The sequence below is a fragment of the Mesocricetus auratus genome, unplaced genomic scaffold, assembly GCF_017639785.1.
Source record: "Mesocricetus auratus isolate SY011 unplaced genomic scaffold, BCM_Maur_2.0 Super-Scaffold_100025, whole genome shotgun sequence".
In the NCBI taxonomy this organism is placed as follows: Eukaryota; Metazoa; Chordata; class Mammalia; order Rodentia; family Cricetidae; genus Mesocricetus; species Mesocricetus auratus.
The window spans coordinates 22,240,264-22,259,171 of record NW_024429206.1 but is presented as its reverse complement, the minus strand read 5'-3'; the positions used below and the strand labels follow the sequence as shown (position 1 = coordinate 22,259,171).

Here is an 18,908-nt window from a genome sequence, read left to right as displayed (position 1 = left end):
CTTCTGAGCTTGCAGGAGGCCCCAAGATGAGGAAACTTTGCTTTACAAATGCTGTGACATATGCTGTCTTTGTTGGGGGAGGACACAGCCAGGAAGTCGTGTCCCCCTCTCTTATGATTTGACTTTGAACTGTTCCCCCATAGGCTCATGTGTTTGAATGCTTAGTCTACAGCTGGTGGCACTGCTTTAGGAGACTGGATCCTTTAGGAGGTAGAGCCTTTCTCAAGAGGAGGAGTGTTACTAAGGGTGGCCCTTGGTATTGTATAGGTCCCTGTACTTGCTGTCTGCTCTCTGCTTCATGATTATTGGTGCAATGTGATGAGCAACTTCTTTTTTGGGGTGGGGGGAGGCTTGGTTTTTTGAGATAGCGTTTCTCTGTGTAACATCTCTAGGTGTCATGGACTCTAGCTGTCCTGGACTTGCTCTGAGACCAGGCTGGCCTTGAACTCACAGGAGATCTTCCTTCCTCAGACTCTTGAGTGCTGGGATTAAAGGCATGCGCCACCACCTCCCAGCCCATGAGAAGCAACTTCTGACACCTGCTGTCATGATAAACATTACCCTCAAACTGTGATCTAAATTAAACCCTCCCTTCTTTAAGTTGATTTTTCTCAGGTAATTTGTCACAGCAATAAGAAGAGTAACTCAGCTGGGTGGTGGTGTCTAATCCCAGCATGGGCAGGTGGTTATCTGTGAGTCAGAGTCCAGCCTGGTCTACAGAGAGTTCCAGGACAGCCTTTGCTACACAAAGAAACCCTGTTTTGAAAAACAATAGATGGATGAACAAACACATTAATAAAGTAACTCATGCCGCTTCTTAGTTCATTATTAACAGAAATCGTATCTGCTGTTAGAATTGTCAATGTTGCCTTAGCCTCTTCTACCTCAAGCAATTCATCCGTTTGCTTATACATCTTTTCAACTGGTATTTATGCGTTGCATCTCTGTGCAAGACATGCTATGTTGGCACATGTCTCCTCATGCCTGTTGTTTAAAGAGTAGGTGATTGGATGTGTGAGTGGAAGTTAATGTTAATTCTAAAGTTAATGATTTTTGAACCAGGTGGGAGATGAGGCCTCTCCGTGGAGGCGATGGCACCCCTAGGGCAAAGCTGCGGAGCTATAATGGACAGGCTGACTTGGCATCAGGTTATTCTCATTTCAGGCTTATTTGGTGCCTCCCTTGGTCACAAAGAGGATGACAAAAATTAAATAATTTGTTAAGACAGGTTCTTCAGGAGAGCATACACACACACACACACACACACACACACACACACACACACACACACACACAAAGATCCAGGCTTGGGGCTATAGCTTCATTGTAGAGTACTTACCTGGCATGCATGAGACCCTGGGTTCAATCTCCAGCTCTGTTTAAACCGGGTTTGGTATTACATCTCTGTTGTCCCAGCACTCAGGAGATGGAAGCAGGAGGACCAAGGCTGTTCTCAAGTACACAGACTACACAGAGACCTTGTCTAAAGCCTGGGTAGAGGGCTGGCAAACAGTTGTTTGAATGACTGCCTAGCATATAGGAAGTTCCTCATTTGATCACTAACATTACATATCTGTAAGTTCATCCCTCAGGAGTCGAGGGCAAGCCTAGACTACTTGAGAACCTGTCTCAAAAAAAGAGTGGGGCAAGGTGGGGTCTAGAGAAATGACTAATTGGTTAAAAACGTTCACTCCCCTTGCAGAGGACCCAAGTTTGGTTTCCAGCATTCATGTCGGGAAACTCACAACGGCCTATAACTCCAGGTCCAGAGGATGCGATATCTTTTGGTCTCTTTCTGGTACCTGCACACACATAGTGCACATAAACTCATAAAGACATGCATATATACTTATGGACAATACTAAGGTATACAAACAACATCCATCTTCATAGCTTGGCTTCTTTTCCCAAGTACACGATACCCTGATTTCAGCTCAGATTTACTGATTTTTAGTGGTTCATTGTGTCAGAGCTGTGGCAGTCTGAATTGATATTATTGAGACAAAAACTGCTTCCCTCTGCCCATGGATTCTTTGCATTTTAGTCAACTAATTATGTTTACAAAATGTCTAATTTTTGCACAGTGCCAAGTGTGTACTAGCCAAAGCCTTCAGGGAATAAACTGGCAAGTAGGTCATATACCAAAAAGTCATCCAGATCCATTGGGCTTTTTTATTTTCAAGTCAGTCTGGGCTTTTTCCTCTTGCCTGCCTCTCTGCGGCCACAAAACCAAATAGCTTGAGACCTAGGCCTTGAATGTCAGGAAGTCAGGGAGGCAGGCTGCCACGTGCCTGTTTAGTCTCAGTGCAGGGCGAAATGCCATCATTAATTCATTACCCAGCTGCCTGTCAAATAAATTGGCAATTATGTCCACCGCAGAAGCTCAGAATCCAGTAAATAGCACGTTAGCATCTCTGAGTCGTTGAGAGATATAAAGGGAGAAAATTAAGCAACACGTTCTGTGTATCAGTAGCAGATGACAAGGGGCCTCACGCTCGGGCATGTGATGTCTGGATGAAAAGCTCACAAAGGGCTGGTAATGAGCTGTGTGGATGGGAACGTGTTAAAAATTGCTACTGACTTTGCCACTCTGTCCCTGTGCTTTCTCTGCAGAGTTCGGCCCCTTCCAGTTTGGGAACAGGCTACTTCGTAAGTCCATCTCCACCTCCACCCCCGGGCCTCGTGTCTCCATCCGTCCACCGCTGTAGCAAACCCTCGTTACAGTGTGAACAAATAACATCTAAGGGATCCCTCTCGCTCCTCGTGAGCACACAGATTTCTGCCCTTTCATTGAAAATTATTCTATTTCTAAAGGGTTTAACCTGTTGGGCCCTAAGGATCAGGAGGCACCTGCCTAGGTGTGGCTCCTAGAATGTTTAGGAAATTTGGGGAAACATGATTGCTCTTGCCAGCCCAATTCCGTGTTTGCTGGAAGTCAGATTACCTATGGAGGTGCCTTCTTCGAGGCGCTCCGAAGAGCTTCAACCTATAAAGTGACTTCATTCACTATTTTTGTTCCTCCATTTTGAGGGGAAGTGGCATTCCTTTAGTTTCCTTCACACTCTAGTTGGTATCCCCTACGCTTCTACGTCACTCACCACACTCCGTGTATTTTAGTGCTCCACACTGTATGTCAAATACAGGAGCATTGTCTCCTTTCTGGTCCTTACAGTGTTCCCTTAGGGGAGGGGAGGGAATGGAGGAAACATATTTCTGGGATATTGCACTATCTTTCATTCAAAGACAGAGAAATGGTTGCTTTATTAAATTTTTATAACAAAATTATCCTTTGTGGATTCAGTATTCCTTTTCGAGATATAAATGAGGAAGAATTACAAACCAAAATTGTTTACACTAGATTAACAGTTTGTTACAGTATTTACAGGAACTTGATTTTGTTCTGAAGGAACACTTGATAGTATATGCCCAAAACTGAACACTACTGCAAACATGGTCAATAATTACCAATTCAGTGCATCTGCTTTTAGCTTCGTCCGTCTAAGATGCTGAACTTTCTTCTGCTGACTCATTTCTCTTACTGTATTTGTTAGATCATAGAAATAAGCATTGTTTCCATGAATGTTGAGTATTTACTAAGGTTGGCCAACCCCCCACCATCCCCTTGTTCTTAATCTATCATCCAAGGAGAATGGTAAGGATGCCTCTGGAGCAACATCATACAGTTAGCACAGTTAGCATACAGGGCCTGAATATTCATGCTTGCAGAAGGAGCAGGATGCACCCAGTGTCTTGCTTCAGCAGTCGAAAGAACAGACGTGGTCCCATCTGCCATCTCTTCACACCAGGCTGGGTGTGGGTTGAGATGCTGGAAGTAAAATCTGGAGGCTGTTGTGCCTGTTCTCTGTGCACAGGCTCTATCCTCACCCCAGCTCCTTTTCAGAAAGAAAGCCAAAGCCACCACCTTCACCTTGTTCAGTTACGTCCCGAAGAGTTTAATGACATTTTTTAAAGCTTCAGTATAATTGCCACGAAAGAGGAATGTTATCTCCAGAGTGGACATTTTGTTCTATTTTTTACTTCCTTAGTTCTAAGAATGTTTATCTTTATTTTCTAATGATAATTCAATAACTGGCGAATCCTTAATTAGGATTTGGAGGTGATTTTTTTTTTTATGCTCAAACAACTTTAGTCAACTTTAAAACTTCTTTATCTTGCTTTGGTAAAATCGATTTACTCTGCTTATCTCAAGAACTGTCATGTTATTAGTGTACATGGAGAAGATGAGTACCAGATGTCTGTTCCGCTCTCAGCTATGATAAAAATGCCCCTCGCAGAATGTGTTTCCAATACTGCATTGTTCTGTTATCACCCTGTGAAATCCTTGGTGGAGTTGCCAAGCCCTCATCAAAACCCAGCTCTGTTTCAAGTGTCATTCCAGCAGTATCACGTGTAATACTCAATTTCAGGCACTAACTTCCATGTTTGTGAGTTTCACGCTTTTAAATAGAAATAATGTATTTACAACTTCTGTTATTGCCTACTCCCCAAACATACTGTTTACATTGTGCTCTGTGGTGTGGATGTCAGTATAGCTCTCAGTAAGATGGTAAAGAAGTCACAAGCTCAGTTATTGGGTTGAGTCCCATACTCATTTTTTCCCTCCTTCGTTAATCTCTTTGGACAACTCTTTGGTATGTGGCTGGAGGGAAATCACTACAGATGAGCTAATTTTCATCATTTAAACAATAAACTTTTGGATATGGAAAGGCTAAAATCCCTCATCTTTGGGGCTTACCAACCCAGAACTTTTTAAACACTTTCCCATGCCTCAGTATTCCTCCTTGCTCCAGAACCTTCTGTCAGCTCCCGTGTCCTGTAGTAGAGATTTTAGTAAACTAATGTGAAAAGCCATTTGTTTTGTTGTTTCATGAACGGTTGCCGTAACCCATGCATCATCGAGGGTGTATTTGTGGTTGTGGGGTGTGTGTCTGAACCCGTGCCTAATCACTCTTGGCCCAGCCCACCTGATTGTACCTGTCTCCAGTTCTTTGTATCCATCCTGTTTTGCTGAAAGGTTTTAAAGAAGTCTTTGTTTTTGATCTGGTTTTATTTGTTTATGTCTCCCTGGTTTTGTGTTCCAAAGATGTCTGCTTAGGTCTGTCAGTTTTCCAATCTATGCAAAAGCAGAAGATTTGAGAGATGGGAACAGCAGTGAAGAGCACTATTTACATAAGCATATTGCAAAGAATTCTTAAAGCAGACAAAATAGAGACGGGTTGGAACAAACTTTGCACGTTTTGCGGAGGCTTTGAATACTGTGAGTGTTACACACATGCACAGACACACACACACATACACACTCATTGCATACGCATCCCCTACTCAGCTCATATTCTAAATATAAATGAAATTATAGTCGACTTGGAATCAGTTTGCTGTTTTTTTTCTTTTTCTTTTTTGGCAAGCAATCTGAAACTTGTTGGAGTGTGTGTAGGGTTTTCTTTTTGTTTTTTAAACGTCAGCTCAGTGAATACATTTTCTGTTTGATTTAAACATTTCTGGATATCTTTCCTTCTGAAACATATACTTGAAATTTCACTCTGAATAGTGTATAGTGAAGTACGGAGTGACAGAGCGATTCATGCAACTAGCTGTGTGACCTTGGGCAGGGTGTTTGATATCTTTGTTTCTGCTTCACCACCCACCTAATAGAGTTGTGAATTTTAGGCCAAATGACACAATTAATGTGTGCAGAACACAACTCACAAACAGCAAGTAGTAAACTGTACCTTTAAGGGTTTTTTCCTAAAGATTTTTAAATATTGTTTTTAATTTCGTGTAGATAAGTGTGTACACAGCAGTGCTGGTGCCTATGTAGTCTAGAAGAGGGCATCAGACCTCCTGGAGTTCCAGTTACAGGTGTTGCGAACTCCTGGTGTAGGTGCTAAGAACTGAGCTTACATCCTCTGTACAGGAAGTTTGCATTCTTTTAACCTCTGAGGTCTGGCTCCAGCCTTTAAGTGCTTCTATTCTTGAAGACAGCAAGTGAGTAGATAAAGTTTGTGCCAAAGTATACAGTATTGTGATGACAGAAGGCAGCACTGAAAAAATTAATGTCATAAAAGTAGATTTTTCCATTTGTACCCTGATCATTTCCTTCCAGGAGCTTTCACAGGGGCCTGGGATTCTGTGTTTGACTGTGTGTCATTCATGTGGACATCAGACACAGATGCATTTAGTCTGACCCCCTGGTGATGATGGTGATGTTGGAATGACCTCTTCTCTGGGCATGACAGTTGTTCCCTTGAATCTTGTTAATGTTTCTTATCTGTTTTCCCATGGGCGAATCTTTAAAACACATCAAGAACATTTACTATGGCTGAGGTTTGGCCAGTTAAGGAATGTCTTCTCAGTAATTCAAGTTTTAGGAGATTGGGTGTAGGTTGTTGAGTGGTACTCTGTGACACCAAAATAAAGTGTTCTTAGGAGGTGTGGTCACTATCAGGAGACAGTGACCACAGGCAAGAGACAACACTTCATCAGATTGGTCTCTCACTGAACCTGGAAGTCATGTTTCACCTGGCTGACTGGCTGTCTCTGCCTTCCCAGCACTAGGATTAAAGGCATGCCTGCTAAGCTTGGTTTTTTATCTGGACGGTTGTTGTGAATTCAGGACCTCCTGCTTTTGTAAATAACACTTCATCTCTCGATTCATCTTTCCAGTCCCTGAACTGGCTGGCGTTAAGTGCGGAGCCCATGTACCTGTGGTCAGGTGACTAACTTCCTAGCTCTAGTGAAAGGGACATAAAACCCTCTTAGACCAGGTGAAACATCCTGTGTGCTCCTCTGGATAATCCCCAGCCTTCTTACAGTCTTGAGTGTCTGAGGACACTGACCTCCTAGCTGGGATCTGGCTTCCCTAACTCCAGTTGCTTCCCTTAAAGTTCCAGCTTGCTAATTGTCACACTTTAGGTTTTCTAGGAAAACAGTGTGCTGATATCCTATGACTTACACTACAGGCAAGGGAGACTGTACAGCGTTACACTCTCTAAGGTGAACTTTGTGTAATTACTATTCTGTACATTACTTACTTTGCCTTTCAGAAACAGATTCCTATTGGTGGGGCTTTTGTGAAATTATTTATTTCTTAATTCATTGTTAGGAATTACTCATTATTATTAATGGATATTTCATTTTTTCATGCTAAATTTTGCTCTTGTAGAGATGTGTGTCCACCGAGAAACTACATGTGTTGGCTTCTCCTATTCTATAGCCAGATGGTACAGTAAGAGCTTTAGTATAGAGGACTGACAGTCCCAGAGGAGATGGGCAGGTCACTGCATCAAAAGCTGAACATAACATTTTATTTTAACCTTTATATTTTTTTCATGAAACAAGTCTCAAAAAAGATGCTCTTAAGTTTGTAGATGTCCATATCACATAAATGTTATATAAGTTGATAGCAATAAGCCACAGGTAAGGCTCTCAAGAGTTGTTCTGAGTACACACACACACACACACACACACACACACACACACACACACGCAGGCACGCATGCACGTACGCGTGCACATACACACTAAACAGATGTAAATCAGCTCTTCTGGAGTTTTATTTGTCACAGTCATAATCTTTCATATCAAAGGACACATCATTTCACTTAACTGCTTAAAAATATATTAACTCCCCTCCAATTGTAAATTAGATGCCTCCCTACACATTTCATGAAAACCTTAGATTTTTGGTTAAACACCGATAGTGTTGTGAATGAGGCTAGAAAACCCACCTGGGGCTTGTTTAAGAGGAGAAGTGTCATGTTCACGCCAAGTGTCACATTTTCCTGCAGTCAGAGCTGACTGTAGACAGCAGTTATTGAAGGCTGGGAGAGTTGGAGGCTCTTCACTGACTCCCAGTACTTGCCTTCAGAAGACAGACATTTAAAATGCATTTTACTCATATAAAAATGTTTATCCATTTAAAATAGCAGTGTTGTTTTAGCACAAGCACCTTGGCGGCATGTTGTTAGATGCAGCAGAGTTAATAAACTGTCAGGTCCTGTACACATATATTTTGGAAGACTAGCAACTACGCTAGGACTGGTGCTGAAAATCCCTTCTAACACACCTTAATTTTCTTAGCAGACCAGTGGGGGATTTCTGGTTTTCCTTTAGGAATTAACCCCACTAATAGTCATGTTTAAAGTGACCTTCTTCTTACTAAGTTTAATGGCTGCTCAGTAACCCTTGAATAGGAAAAAACAAGAACAATCGAAAGCCATGGCCATCTCCACTGTGACTGCTGGTGATAACTCATGGTGATTTGGGGATGGTGACTGTTTTCAAGTAGGTGACAACAGTATGTCAGAGCTTGTAAACTGTCACCTCTAAGCATAGTTGGTTTGGCTTTGTAAAGCAGTGTGACCTCAGCTCAGAAGCTGCTGTGCAGGGCACTTAAAAAACGCAGCAAGGCACAGCAGCCCTGGTTCTGTATTCACCAAAGTTCATAAACTCTATCAGGACGGAGCTTGGTATCTGCATTATGTGTACAACTGATGGAAACGAGGACCTGAAACACTTGGGTAGTATTCCTGGTGTCCCTCAAGAACTCACCTCAGTTATGATATGCATATATGCAGATATGATATTCCATTTTCCAACAGAGATGAATTCTGTTGTACATTGTTGTGCATGTGCGAGGTAGGTAGATTTATGCATGCAAGTGCAGTTGCCTGAAGAGGCAGGAAGAGGATGTGTGATTCCCCAGAGCTGGAGTGAGGCTGGCACATGATGTGGATGTTAGGAACTGAATTCAAGTCCTCTGCAGTGCTCTTAACCACTAAGCCTTCTCTCCAGACCCTTTATTCCTGTTTCGATCCCCAAAATGAGGGTACATGGTGTGTTCCACACTCTTTCCCTCCATGTTCCTAGAGGGTCCTGCAGTGGGTGTAATACTTGTGATACATAGAACATTGCTAAGGGAAATTAGGGCTAAACACTATTCTGACAGTCACTGGAAGTTAGCATCTCAGCCCTAATCCCAAGTAGTCAAGATATTTTGATCTGTTAGCATATTCTTCCTGGCCATTGGTCAAATCAGCTTCATTCATCAACCAATAAAAGCAACACATATTCACAGCATGCAGAAGGACATCCCACATCACCCATGAAAAAGTGGAATCCTAAGTTCAACATGTACAGAGGCATCAGACAGGCACATGTTATTGTGATATGAAATGTCAGCCTTGCAAATTCTTTAGTAATACACACCTATTACTTTGGTTCTGTAGCCTTAGAGTGATAGACATTCTGTGTCATAGGAAATTCAGAAGTCACCCTGACCTGCTGCCCATTGGCGACTCAGATAGTTGTGTTCTAGGACTGGAGAGATGGCATAGTGGTTATGGACATTTGCTGCTCTTGCAAAAGCCCAGAGAATTACAACCATCTATAATTCCTGCTTTGGGGTATGCAATCCTCTCCTTATTCTGCTCTCTAAAGTCACTGGCTTACACATGCACAGACAGACAGACAGACAGACAGACACACACACACACACTCAGATACATACACAAGAGTATTTGGTTTCATTGGTATAATAAACACCCCGACCAAAAGCATCTTGAAAAGGAAGGAAAGGGTTTATTTTACCTTACCATTTGTAGTTTATCACTGAAAGATGTCAGAACAGGAACTGAAGGAGGACAGGAATTTGGAGACAGGAGCTGATGCAGCAACTTGAAGGAACATTGCTGAAAGCTTGCTCCTCATGACGTGCCCATGACACCTGCTCAGGTATAGTTCTGCCCATGGTGGGTTGGGCACTTCCACATTAGTTATAAATAAAGAAAATGCCCCCCATAGACCTTCCAGAAATAACCTAATGCTCTAGTTTATGTCAAGCTCGCAAATAAATAAAAACAACCTGAAATATACATAGACACGAATTGAAATATTTTTTAATGTTAGCTACTATGAGGGTAATCTGGCAACTAAGATGCTTTCCAATGATATTTCTTTTGTATTAAACTACTTTTTTCGCAAACGAAATTTATAATTTAATACCTGGACATTCTATGTTGCAATTTTTTTATGTATCAGAGAGACATTTTAATGTTTTTTTCCTGATTCTGCTCACCAAACTGACTTTATAAATTCATTATTTTTACAGTCATATCAATGCTACTTTACTTATTCTTCATAATTATTATCAGTTTTTTTGTGTGTATGTGATGTATATTTGTGCCTCAGTGTGCCATGATGTGTGTGTACAGAGCAGAGGAAGAGTGTGTGCAACACGTCTCTGCTTTCCCTTTGCATAGTTTCTGGTGATGAAGCCAAATCATCAGGTTGATACATCAACACCTTCACCTGCTGGGCCATCTCACCAACTCTGCTCTTAAACAACCGAGAAACATTGTTGGTAGGAGAGTGGGCACATGCTTGCTTGTGTGTGCCTTGGCAGGCACATTCAGAGACAACTGTGGGTTGCGGGGGATAGACCTCAACTGTCAGTCATCCTCTGGCTACATGGGCTTTCCTAGCTGACCCATCCTGCTGGCTCCTGTTTAGTCTTCTACAGTAGTAGAAATGTACCTTTCGTTTGTTTTTAATTTTCTGATTTCCAACCTCCATCCTGGTCTGGTTCTATAGCATAGGTAAAATTGTCAGCATGAGTGTGAATACAAAAGGATGTCCTTGTTGATTGCTGAATATATATATATATATATATATTGCTTTAAACCTCATCTAGGGTCATTGTGCTGCCGATTAGTCTGATTAGGAAAATTTAAGTTGTCACATGCATGCCCTTTCTCTTCTTAGAGTTTCAGTTTCAAATCACGAAACTGTGAATGTTCCACATGTGCCTGTGTTCACAGCTCACATTAAAAAAAAACCACAAACTCTCATGTACTTCAAGGATCACCCACAATTTCATAGCCAGAATGAGGTGAATATGCAATTTTGAAGCATTCACGGTTTTACTGAAGAATTTAAAAAATGGGCATGCATATACATGTAGGTCATGGTCTACCAAGACTCTTGGTTCTGTTTTTTTCGCTATAGGATGTTTTCAAATCTTTAAATGTTATAAACTGGGTCATGCTTCGTTTGGTTAAGCATTCACCTAGCTTGTATGAAGTCTTGGATTCCATTCCTAACATTGCATAAACTAGGCAAGATGTATACACCTTTAACTCTAGTGCTGCAGATATGGATGCAGGATGATTAAAAGCTCAGGGTGTTCTTGGTGGTATAGCATGTTGATGGCCACCCAGGGATACATAAGAGATCCTGTCTTACATTTGATCCACATATAAATATTATCTAAGGAATATTTATCAAGTTTTGTCTATGAAAAAAATTAGACTTTCTCAGTTTTTTTACTTCCCCCATCCAACAGATTATCTTAAATACTTATTCTTTATAATAATTTTGAAATTCATATTATTCTCTTGAAGCACAAATTTTTCTCCTGTTGCTTGAAAAATATTCCTGAAGGACTGTATAGGATACTTAATGTAGCCTATTCACTTACATGTATATATACTAGAAGGGTTGATTTAGCGTGAAAGCATTTGCATACTTTTCTTTGTTGAATGATTTTGAAAGATACCTTATATTGATGTTTTGTGTTGTTTTTATGTTAGTTTGTTGTTATTGCTTTTAAGACAGGATCTTTCTGTGTAAGCCAAGGCGTACTTGAATTTACTATAGTAGCAGACTTTGCCAATTGTAGGTTATAGACGGTATAAGAGAAGAAGACAAAAAGTGTTTTATACACACACAAAAAAAAGTAGAACACCAAAATGGCATTAATGATAGTAAACTAAAACCTATCTTGTCAGTTTCTGTAGCCTTTGTAACTAGTTATCACTCTGTCAGGATCATTGTGCTCTCAATTCTGGTTAGGAGGATTTGTCACATGCATGCCCTTTCTCTTCCTAGCATTTAAGTTTCTAATCAGAAAATGTGAGTGCTCAATATGTGTCTGTGCTCACAGGTCACTTTTTACACTTAAAAAGAAAACAAAGCTCTTGTGTGTTTCAAAGATCGCCCACAGTTTCCCAGCCCGAATGAGGCTAGTGTGCAATTTTGAAGCATTCGCAAGAATTTCTAAATGACTATACATACACATGTAAAAGTCAAGGACTGTCCAAACTACCTCTTTATTCTCACGGCTTGGACACAGTACATATTCCTAAGTCTTTAAAAGTTACAGGGGATTATTCTTGTGAAATTTGTCTCATGAAATTACTAAGTGTTCTGGACATCTCATGTCAGCCTAGTGATCCAGACCTTAATGTTGTCTAAGCAGTGACTTGAGAAATCTGTACCCAGCCTGGGACAGTCTTTTGCTAAGGGGACCTTGAGACTCTTGTGGTCTTGCTGAAGACTGGATTGCTGTTAGTGCCTGTAGCTCAGTGCACAGCCTCCAACACAGCATCAGAGTAAACCAGAAGCCAGCATGTAGTGACAGAGACTTATAATGACCGTGGTTAATTTGTCCCTTAGCCTTTTTAAGAGAGAAATACCTAATGAGAGTTCGTAACAAGAACTATGTGGCCAATAAAGAAGTGTGCTTATTTCTGCAGTGTACCTTGTAGGCACCTTTGGTACTAATAAGACATCTGTAGACAAAATGTGAACAGGAGCGGAGCCCATTGCTGCTCCTTTCCCCTTTGTAGATGCTAAATTTACAAAGCAAATGCTAATATAACTCGCTGAATAGTGTTTTCCTCATTTTTTTCCCTCTCACTTTATAACAAAGTGACCCTTAGGGTTGAAGGTTGGGGGTTCCAGGAGGGCAGAATTAAATGTTACAATATTACCTCAGATTCTGTCTTAGTTAGGGTTACTATTGCTGTGATAGAAAACCTTGACCAAAAGCAAACTGGGAAAGAAATGGCTTATTTGACTTACACTTCCACATCCCTGTTCATCACTAGAAGAAGTCAAGACAGGAATTAAAGCCAACCACCTGACCCTCTGTCAACTCAGAACCTAGAGGCAGGAGCTGATGTGGAGACCATGGTGGATGCTGTTTACTGGCTTGTTCCTCATGCTTGCTCAGCCTGCTTTCTTATAGGACCCAGGACCACCTGCCCAGAGATGGCACCACCAATAAGGAAATGGACCCTCCCCCATCAGTCACTGATTAATGAAATGCTCTATAGCCAGATTTTATGTAGGTACTTTCTGAATTGAGGATCCTCTCTGATGACTCTACCTGTGTCAAGTTGACATAAAGGTAGCCAACACAGTTATCAGCTCGAGACACAAACTCATTACTGTTAAGCCATAACCTTCCCTTTCTTACTCATTCTCAAGATCACACACCAATATAAAAATCACAATAAAAGACATTCTGTAATCTTAAAAAGTCCCACAGTCTTTAAAAAATCCAAACACTTTAAAATTCAGTCCACTTAAAAATCCAGTGTCTTTTAAAACTTAAAATATCTTTAAAATTCTGTCTCTCTATTGTGGGCTCTTAATTTAAAAAAACAAAACAATTAAGTGCCCGCTTATTTCAAGAAAGAAGAATTAGGGCAAACCACAATCATATCAAAGCAAAACCAAACCCCAATTGTGTAAGTGACTCAATGTCTAATGTATGGATCCACTCATTATTTTCCGGGCTCCTCCAAAGGTTGCTTGTCTGGTTCCTCCCACTGCAGCACACACAGAGATTTTAGACTCTGACTGGCTCCACTCCATGGCTGCTGCCATTTCGTGGTACTGCCATCTCCAAAATGCGGGGGTTTTCTGCTGCAGCTGGGTTGCACTTTCAGCTGTAGCTTCCCCTACTTCTTTGCATGATCCCTCTAATCTTGTGCCTTCAACTGCTGTGGAGTCCTCACCGTCACCAGTGACCACTCCTGATCTCCCACAGTGTCAAGCCTCAGCTGCAATCCCTGACCCACAGTGGGCTGGGCCCCCCCCATCAATCACTAACTAAGAAAATGCCTTTACCCACATTTAGATAGCCAGATGTTCTGGAGGTATTTTCTCAATTGAGGCTTCCTCCTCTCTGATGACTCTGGCTTGTGTCAAGTTGACATAAAAGTAGCTGGCACAGATGCTATTAGTATGCATTATGTTCAGCAGATTTCTTTATTCTACACTTAGTTAAATATATGCACATATGTGTGGGTACACATGTACCATAGCATTTGCAAGGAGGTCAAAGTATAATAACCCTTGGGGATAGTTTTTCTCCCTTTGTCATGTGGGTCTCGAGGAATGAACACGTGTGTCTTTACCTGCTGAGGCATCTGGCCAGGTCCAGTATTGTGTTTATTCTTAACTTGAAGTGAATTAGTAAGTGAGCATTTAAAGATTACATGGTTCAAAATCTGAAGGCTATAATATTGATAATTATGACTTGTGCACTTTTTCTTATGGAAAAGAGCTCACTGAGGTTCTGAGTGAAAAAGCACATAGGGACAAGGGGAACAAAAATTTTAGAAACGCTGACTTGGATCAAAAGTGGTTTTTCCTAGAAAAGAAAGCATATATAGTTGCACTTACTCAAAATTTTTGTTATGTAATAATGTCAGTTTTTGTTACAAATCTTAAAAGTTTAAAAACTTTAATGAAGTTTAATTTTTGAAAAGTTTATACACATATAATGTTCATGCTGATTTATTAAAGTCCCCTATCTCCTCCCACATCTGTCACCTCCTCTCCTCTCTATAAGCCTCCTTCCCTCACTCATGATTTTTTTGGTTGTTGATTTTCATTTTGACCAGTTTTGTTTTGTTCTGATACCCACAGAATTTAGGTAGACTTATGGGTCACCACAGATATGGAACTATCCTTTGGAGGCTCGTAGACTCTTCATTGGGTACCTAAGTGAAAACATGACTGCCCCTCCTTCAGAATCCATCAGTAGCCTATAGTTTGGCGGGTGGTATAGAACCTTGGCAGCTCTGCAGATCTGCAGAAATCAGGAAACTAGTAAAAGGCTATTTATTCGGATGGCAGGGGCCATAGCAATTTAAGAGATATGTGGGGGGGGAGAAGGTATGGTGTGAGAGGTGTTAAGAAGAGATGGGGGATTAAAGAGATGCAGGGAGAGGGGGATAAGCTAAAAGCTAACTACCTTTGATTTCACAGAAGAAAGTAAAGTGGGCACTGCTAATTGTAAAACACCCTTCCCCCAAACACCAGCATTCTGGAGGGATCATGTCAAACAGAACCGGTGGTTTCTCTCTTCCTCAACCTCACAAAAGATGCCTAATGTGCAAGGGTGAAGAGCCTTCTCTAATGGATAGAAGAATACTAAAAAAGTAAAATTTTAGATTATGATGAGTTAATTGTGCTCTTCTATTCTTAATTAAAATAGCCTCAGCACCTGATGAATATCCATTAATAAAGACAGTGTCCTCTAAAGTTTTGAGTTGCTTAAAAATCAAATAAATGAAGCTCAAGTGAATGCACTACAAAATTATGCTAAGGTAATTTTATTTAATTAAAATATTGATTCAGTTTGATCAAAGAAACATGAAAACATATAACATGAAGCTCTAATGATTCTTAATTACTTATTAGTAAATATGTATGTATTACAGAAATGGATTAAAAATCACTGGGCATATTACACTTACTACAATAAATCTGGGAAGAGCTGGTTGTTTTTATTAAACCAATTTTTTTCTCTAGCCTTGTTTGCTGACGAGTACTTAAGTAAGGTAAATTTGAGTTTGTAAAATGTTTCACAGTTGGCCTGTGTAAGAATTTATTTTAATTAAGTATATTTAAAGTGTTAGGAACTTAATTTTCTTCTTTTTTGGGGAATTTGCGGATTAGTGTATATAAGCACTTTGACTTTGTAACCTTATCAGAACAAAACTCCATCCAGTTTCAGAGGCTTTCTAATTCAGTTATTAATATCGTGAGTGTTCTGGGGGGATCAGTGGTTAAGTACGCTTGCTACTTTTCAGTTCCCAGCGTCCATATCAGCTGGGTCACTCCACCTGTACCTCCAGCTCCAAGGGCATGTAATAGCCTCTTCTTATCTCTGTGGCCACCTATACTCACATCTACACACAGACACATACACATACACATTTTAAAAGCAATAAAAGAAATACTTTTTAAAAGGCATCATGCACAATTAGCAAAACCCTGTGCAAATGCAATGAAAGGGCTTTCCTGGGTTACCGAGTCTGAGACAGTTAACTGAAGAATAGCAGCCACAGGTAGGAAATGAACACAGAAACACAATAATCTTCACCAGATCAAGTTGCAAAGAGCAGTCCTTCTTATTACTTATACTGTTCTTGGGTAATTCTCAAAATAAGCAAGTAGCATCAACAAAAACAAAGAGACAAGCTAGAGTTTTCCATTGTTGTAGGTTTTAGTGTCAGAGAGGTACACTTAACACACTTCTTAAAGAAGTATCCTTAGGGCGTTTGCCCTTCATGTTGTCAGCCTCGGATGAAGTCAGATGCCAACCAGCCAGCTTTTGTTCTAGATTCTGTGGACTAAATACACAAAGCGTTGTTGTAAGTAGACAGCTGATTCCTGCAAGTTGCCCTGTGACATGTACTTGTGTGCACATGCTCTTTTTTCAACTTAATCACCCCCACCACACATATACAATAAACAGATGAAATCCTGCCTTGTGTCTCACTTGGTAGAGTACCTATCTAGCATATGTGAAGCCCTGCCCCCTATCCCTAGCACTGCTTCAGGCAAGCTTGGTGGTATGCACCTGTAATCCCAGCTGTGCAAGTATGCGGACTTTAGGTCCAGAATAAAAGCTACACAGTGCAGTTAGTGAAATTGAAATCATCACATCAGAGATGATGGCAGCCAAGCAGGTTATTCATGACCAAATGAAGTTTATATTAGCAGTATCTCCGGCATGTGCTTTAACCAGCCTGCTGTTGACTATGGTGGTGTACTGCAATATTAGAGATCAGAATATGGGAACTGGAGAACCAGCATGGAATGCATGAGCGTGCACCTCTTTACATATTACCTGTACTTTTTAGAAAGCAGGCATCCGTATACTGGAGAGTGAGGGTACCAACATGTAAAAGACACTGAATTCAGCTAGTGAAGAGAGGGAACATGATTGGTGATGAACCCTGTTTGTCCCAGTGTCTTCCTTGAAGGAGTTTTCAGCCTCAGAGTAAGGAGGAACTCAAGGATTCCAAGAGCTCAGTGCTCTTCCTGGATTAGAGGACTAAGAGTTTGTGTTGTGAATTCAGTATGAAATAACACTCAATGGCTCATGTGTCTGAACATTCAGCTCCCAGTTTGTGGCACTGTTTGGGTCGGTTATGGGTTCTTTAGCAGGTGGAGCCTTGCTGGAGGAAGTATGTTTTGAGGGGTTGGCTTTGAAATTGCACAGTCTGGCATCACTTCCTGTTCTCTCAAGATCAGTCTGCTTCCTGTCTGCCAGGCTTGCCTCACATTCTTCCTGCCATGTCTTCCCCACCCTGATGGACTATGTCCCTTCTGGAACTGTAAGCCAAAATAATCCTTTGCTTTTCCAATGTGCTTTTTTCAGTGTTTTGTCACAGCGGCAGAAAGATAACTAATACAGTCTGGTAAACATAAGGTAAGTAGAAGTCATAGGACAAAGGAATGAGCTACATAGAGAAGTAGCGCCAGCTATAGAACACAACTGATACGGATACCAGCTTCCCCAGAAATAGAGATTTAAAGGGTATTATGATTGTGTTTCTTGTATTAAAAATTTTAAGTTCAATAAGACTCACATTAAACTTCTGAAATATAAACCACACACAGTCTGAAAGGAAAAAATAGGTTAACAATAGATTATACAATGTGTTGAAGACTGGTAACAGTAAAGACAATGGAAACTGTTTTGAATGTAACATGGGTAAGTTTTCAAAAATGGAGAGAGCATCACTGACTTGTCTGACAACTTGCTTTAGACAACTAATATGCAATTGGAATATTCAAAGAAAAAACAATATTTGAAGAAATAATATCTGAAATTTTCCAGATTTGGTATAAACTTTGAGTCCATACATCTGAACACAAGAAGTGTAGAGAACATACATCCAATAATTTGATAAATGATTTGAAAAGAGAAAAGTTATAAATAGTTATGCTTTATTTTAATAACAGGATGAGGAATATGGTGGTGAGCACCTTTAGTTCCAGAATTAGGAGGCAAAGGCAGCGTGGATCTCTTAAGTTCAGTGCCAGCCTGGTTCAGGACAGAGAAATCCTATCTCAAGAAACCAAAAGTAAAATAAAATAGGGCAGTCATGGTAATGCAAGCCTTTAATCCCAGTACTCAGTGAGTAGAAGCAGATAGTTTTCTGTGAGCTAATGGCCAGCTGATTTACATAGCAATTCCAGAACTACATAGTAAGACCCTACCTCAAATAATAACTAATAAATAAATTTAAAATTAAGAAGACTGAGCTGTAACTGTGTGGGAGGACATTTGTTTAGTGTGTGCATGACTTTTGGTTTGATTCTTCATACCGGAAGGAGAAGAAGGAATCACTTGGGTCATGTTTTCAGAGAACTCATTTCAGGCTCAGTTGAGTGTTGCTGTAGGCCAGGGCCAAGGAGGGACATGGCAACTTGTGATAGAGGAGAACTGCTTTCCACATGCCACAGAAAGTGAAGAGAACAAGAGGGGACTGGAGACAAAATTCTCTTTTTCCAGGGCACACCTGCAGTTCTTCAAGCTAGACTCAGTTCTTCTCCACTTCCTAGTCTTCATGAATCTGTCTATGAATCTAATCCCAAACTAGGTCAGAGCCCTCAGGATTCTATTACTTCCCCCCAAATCCCATCAGATGGCAAACAGTCCTTCCAAACATGCATTTTCATTTCAGATTCAACCCATAGTGTGTTCCAGTGGGTGCGTCTCTCAAATGATGTTGACAGGAGAGTTAAGTGATAATTTATTATGTAGTACCAAGTATTTATCCACTAAGGCAGTTGTA

General features: G+C 40.7%; 1 protein-coding gene across 4 annotated transcripts in view; it reads left to right on the top strand.

Moving 5' to 3' along the window:
• Auts2 (activator of transcription and developmental regulator AUTS2) overlaps window positions 1-18,908 on the top strand; it is a 1,041,919-nt gene that overhangs the window by 471,498 nt on the left and 551,513 nt on the right. For all 4 annotated transcript variants that reach the window (XM_040731598.1, XM_040731595.1, XM_040731596.1 and 1 more), the window contains one exon: window positions 2,614-2,649. In XM_040731598.1, the coding sequence (XP_040587532.1) occupies window positions 2,614-2,649 (36 nt within the window). The remainder of the gene's footprint in view (window positions 1-2,613; window positions 2,650-18,908) is intronic.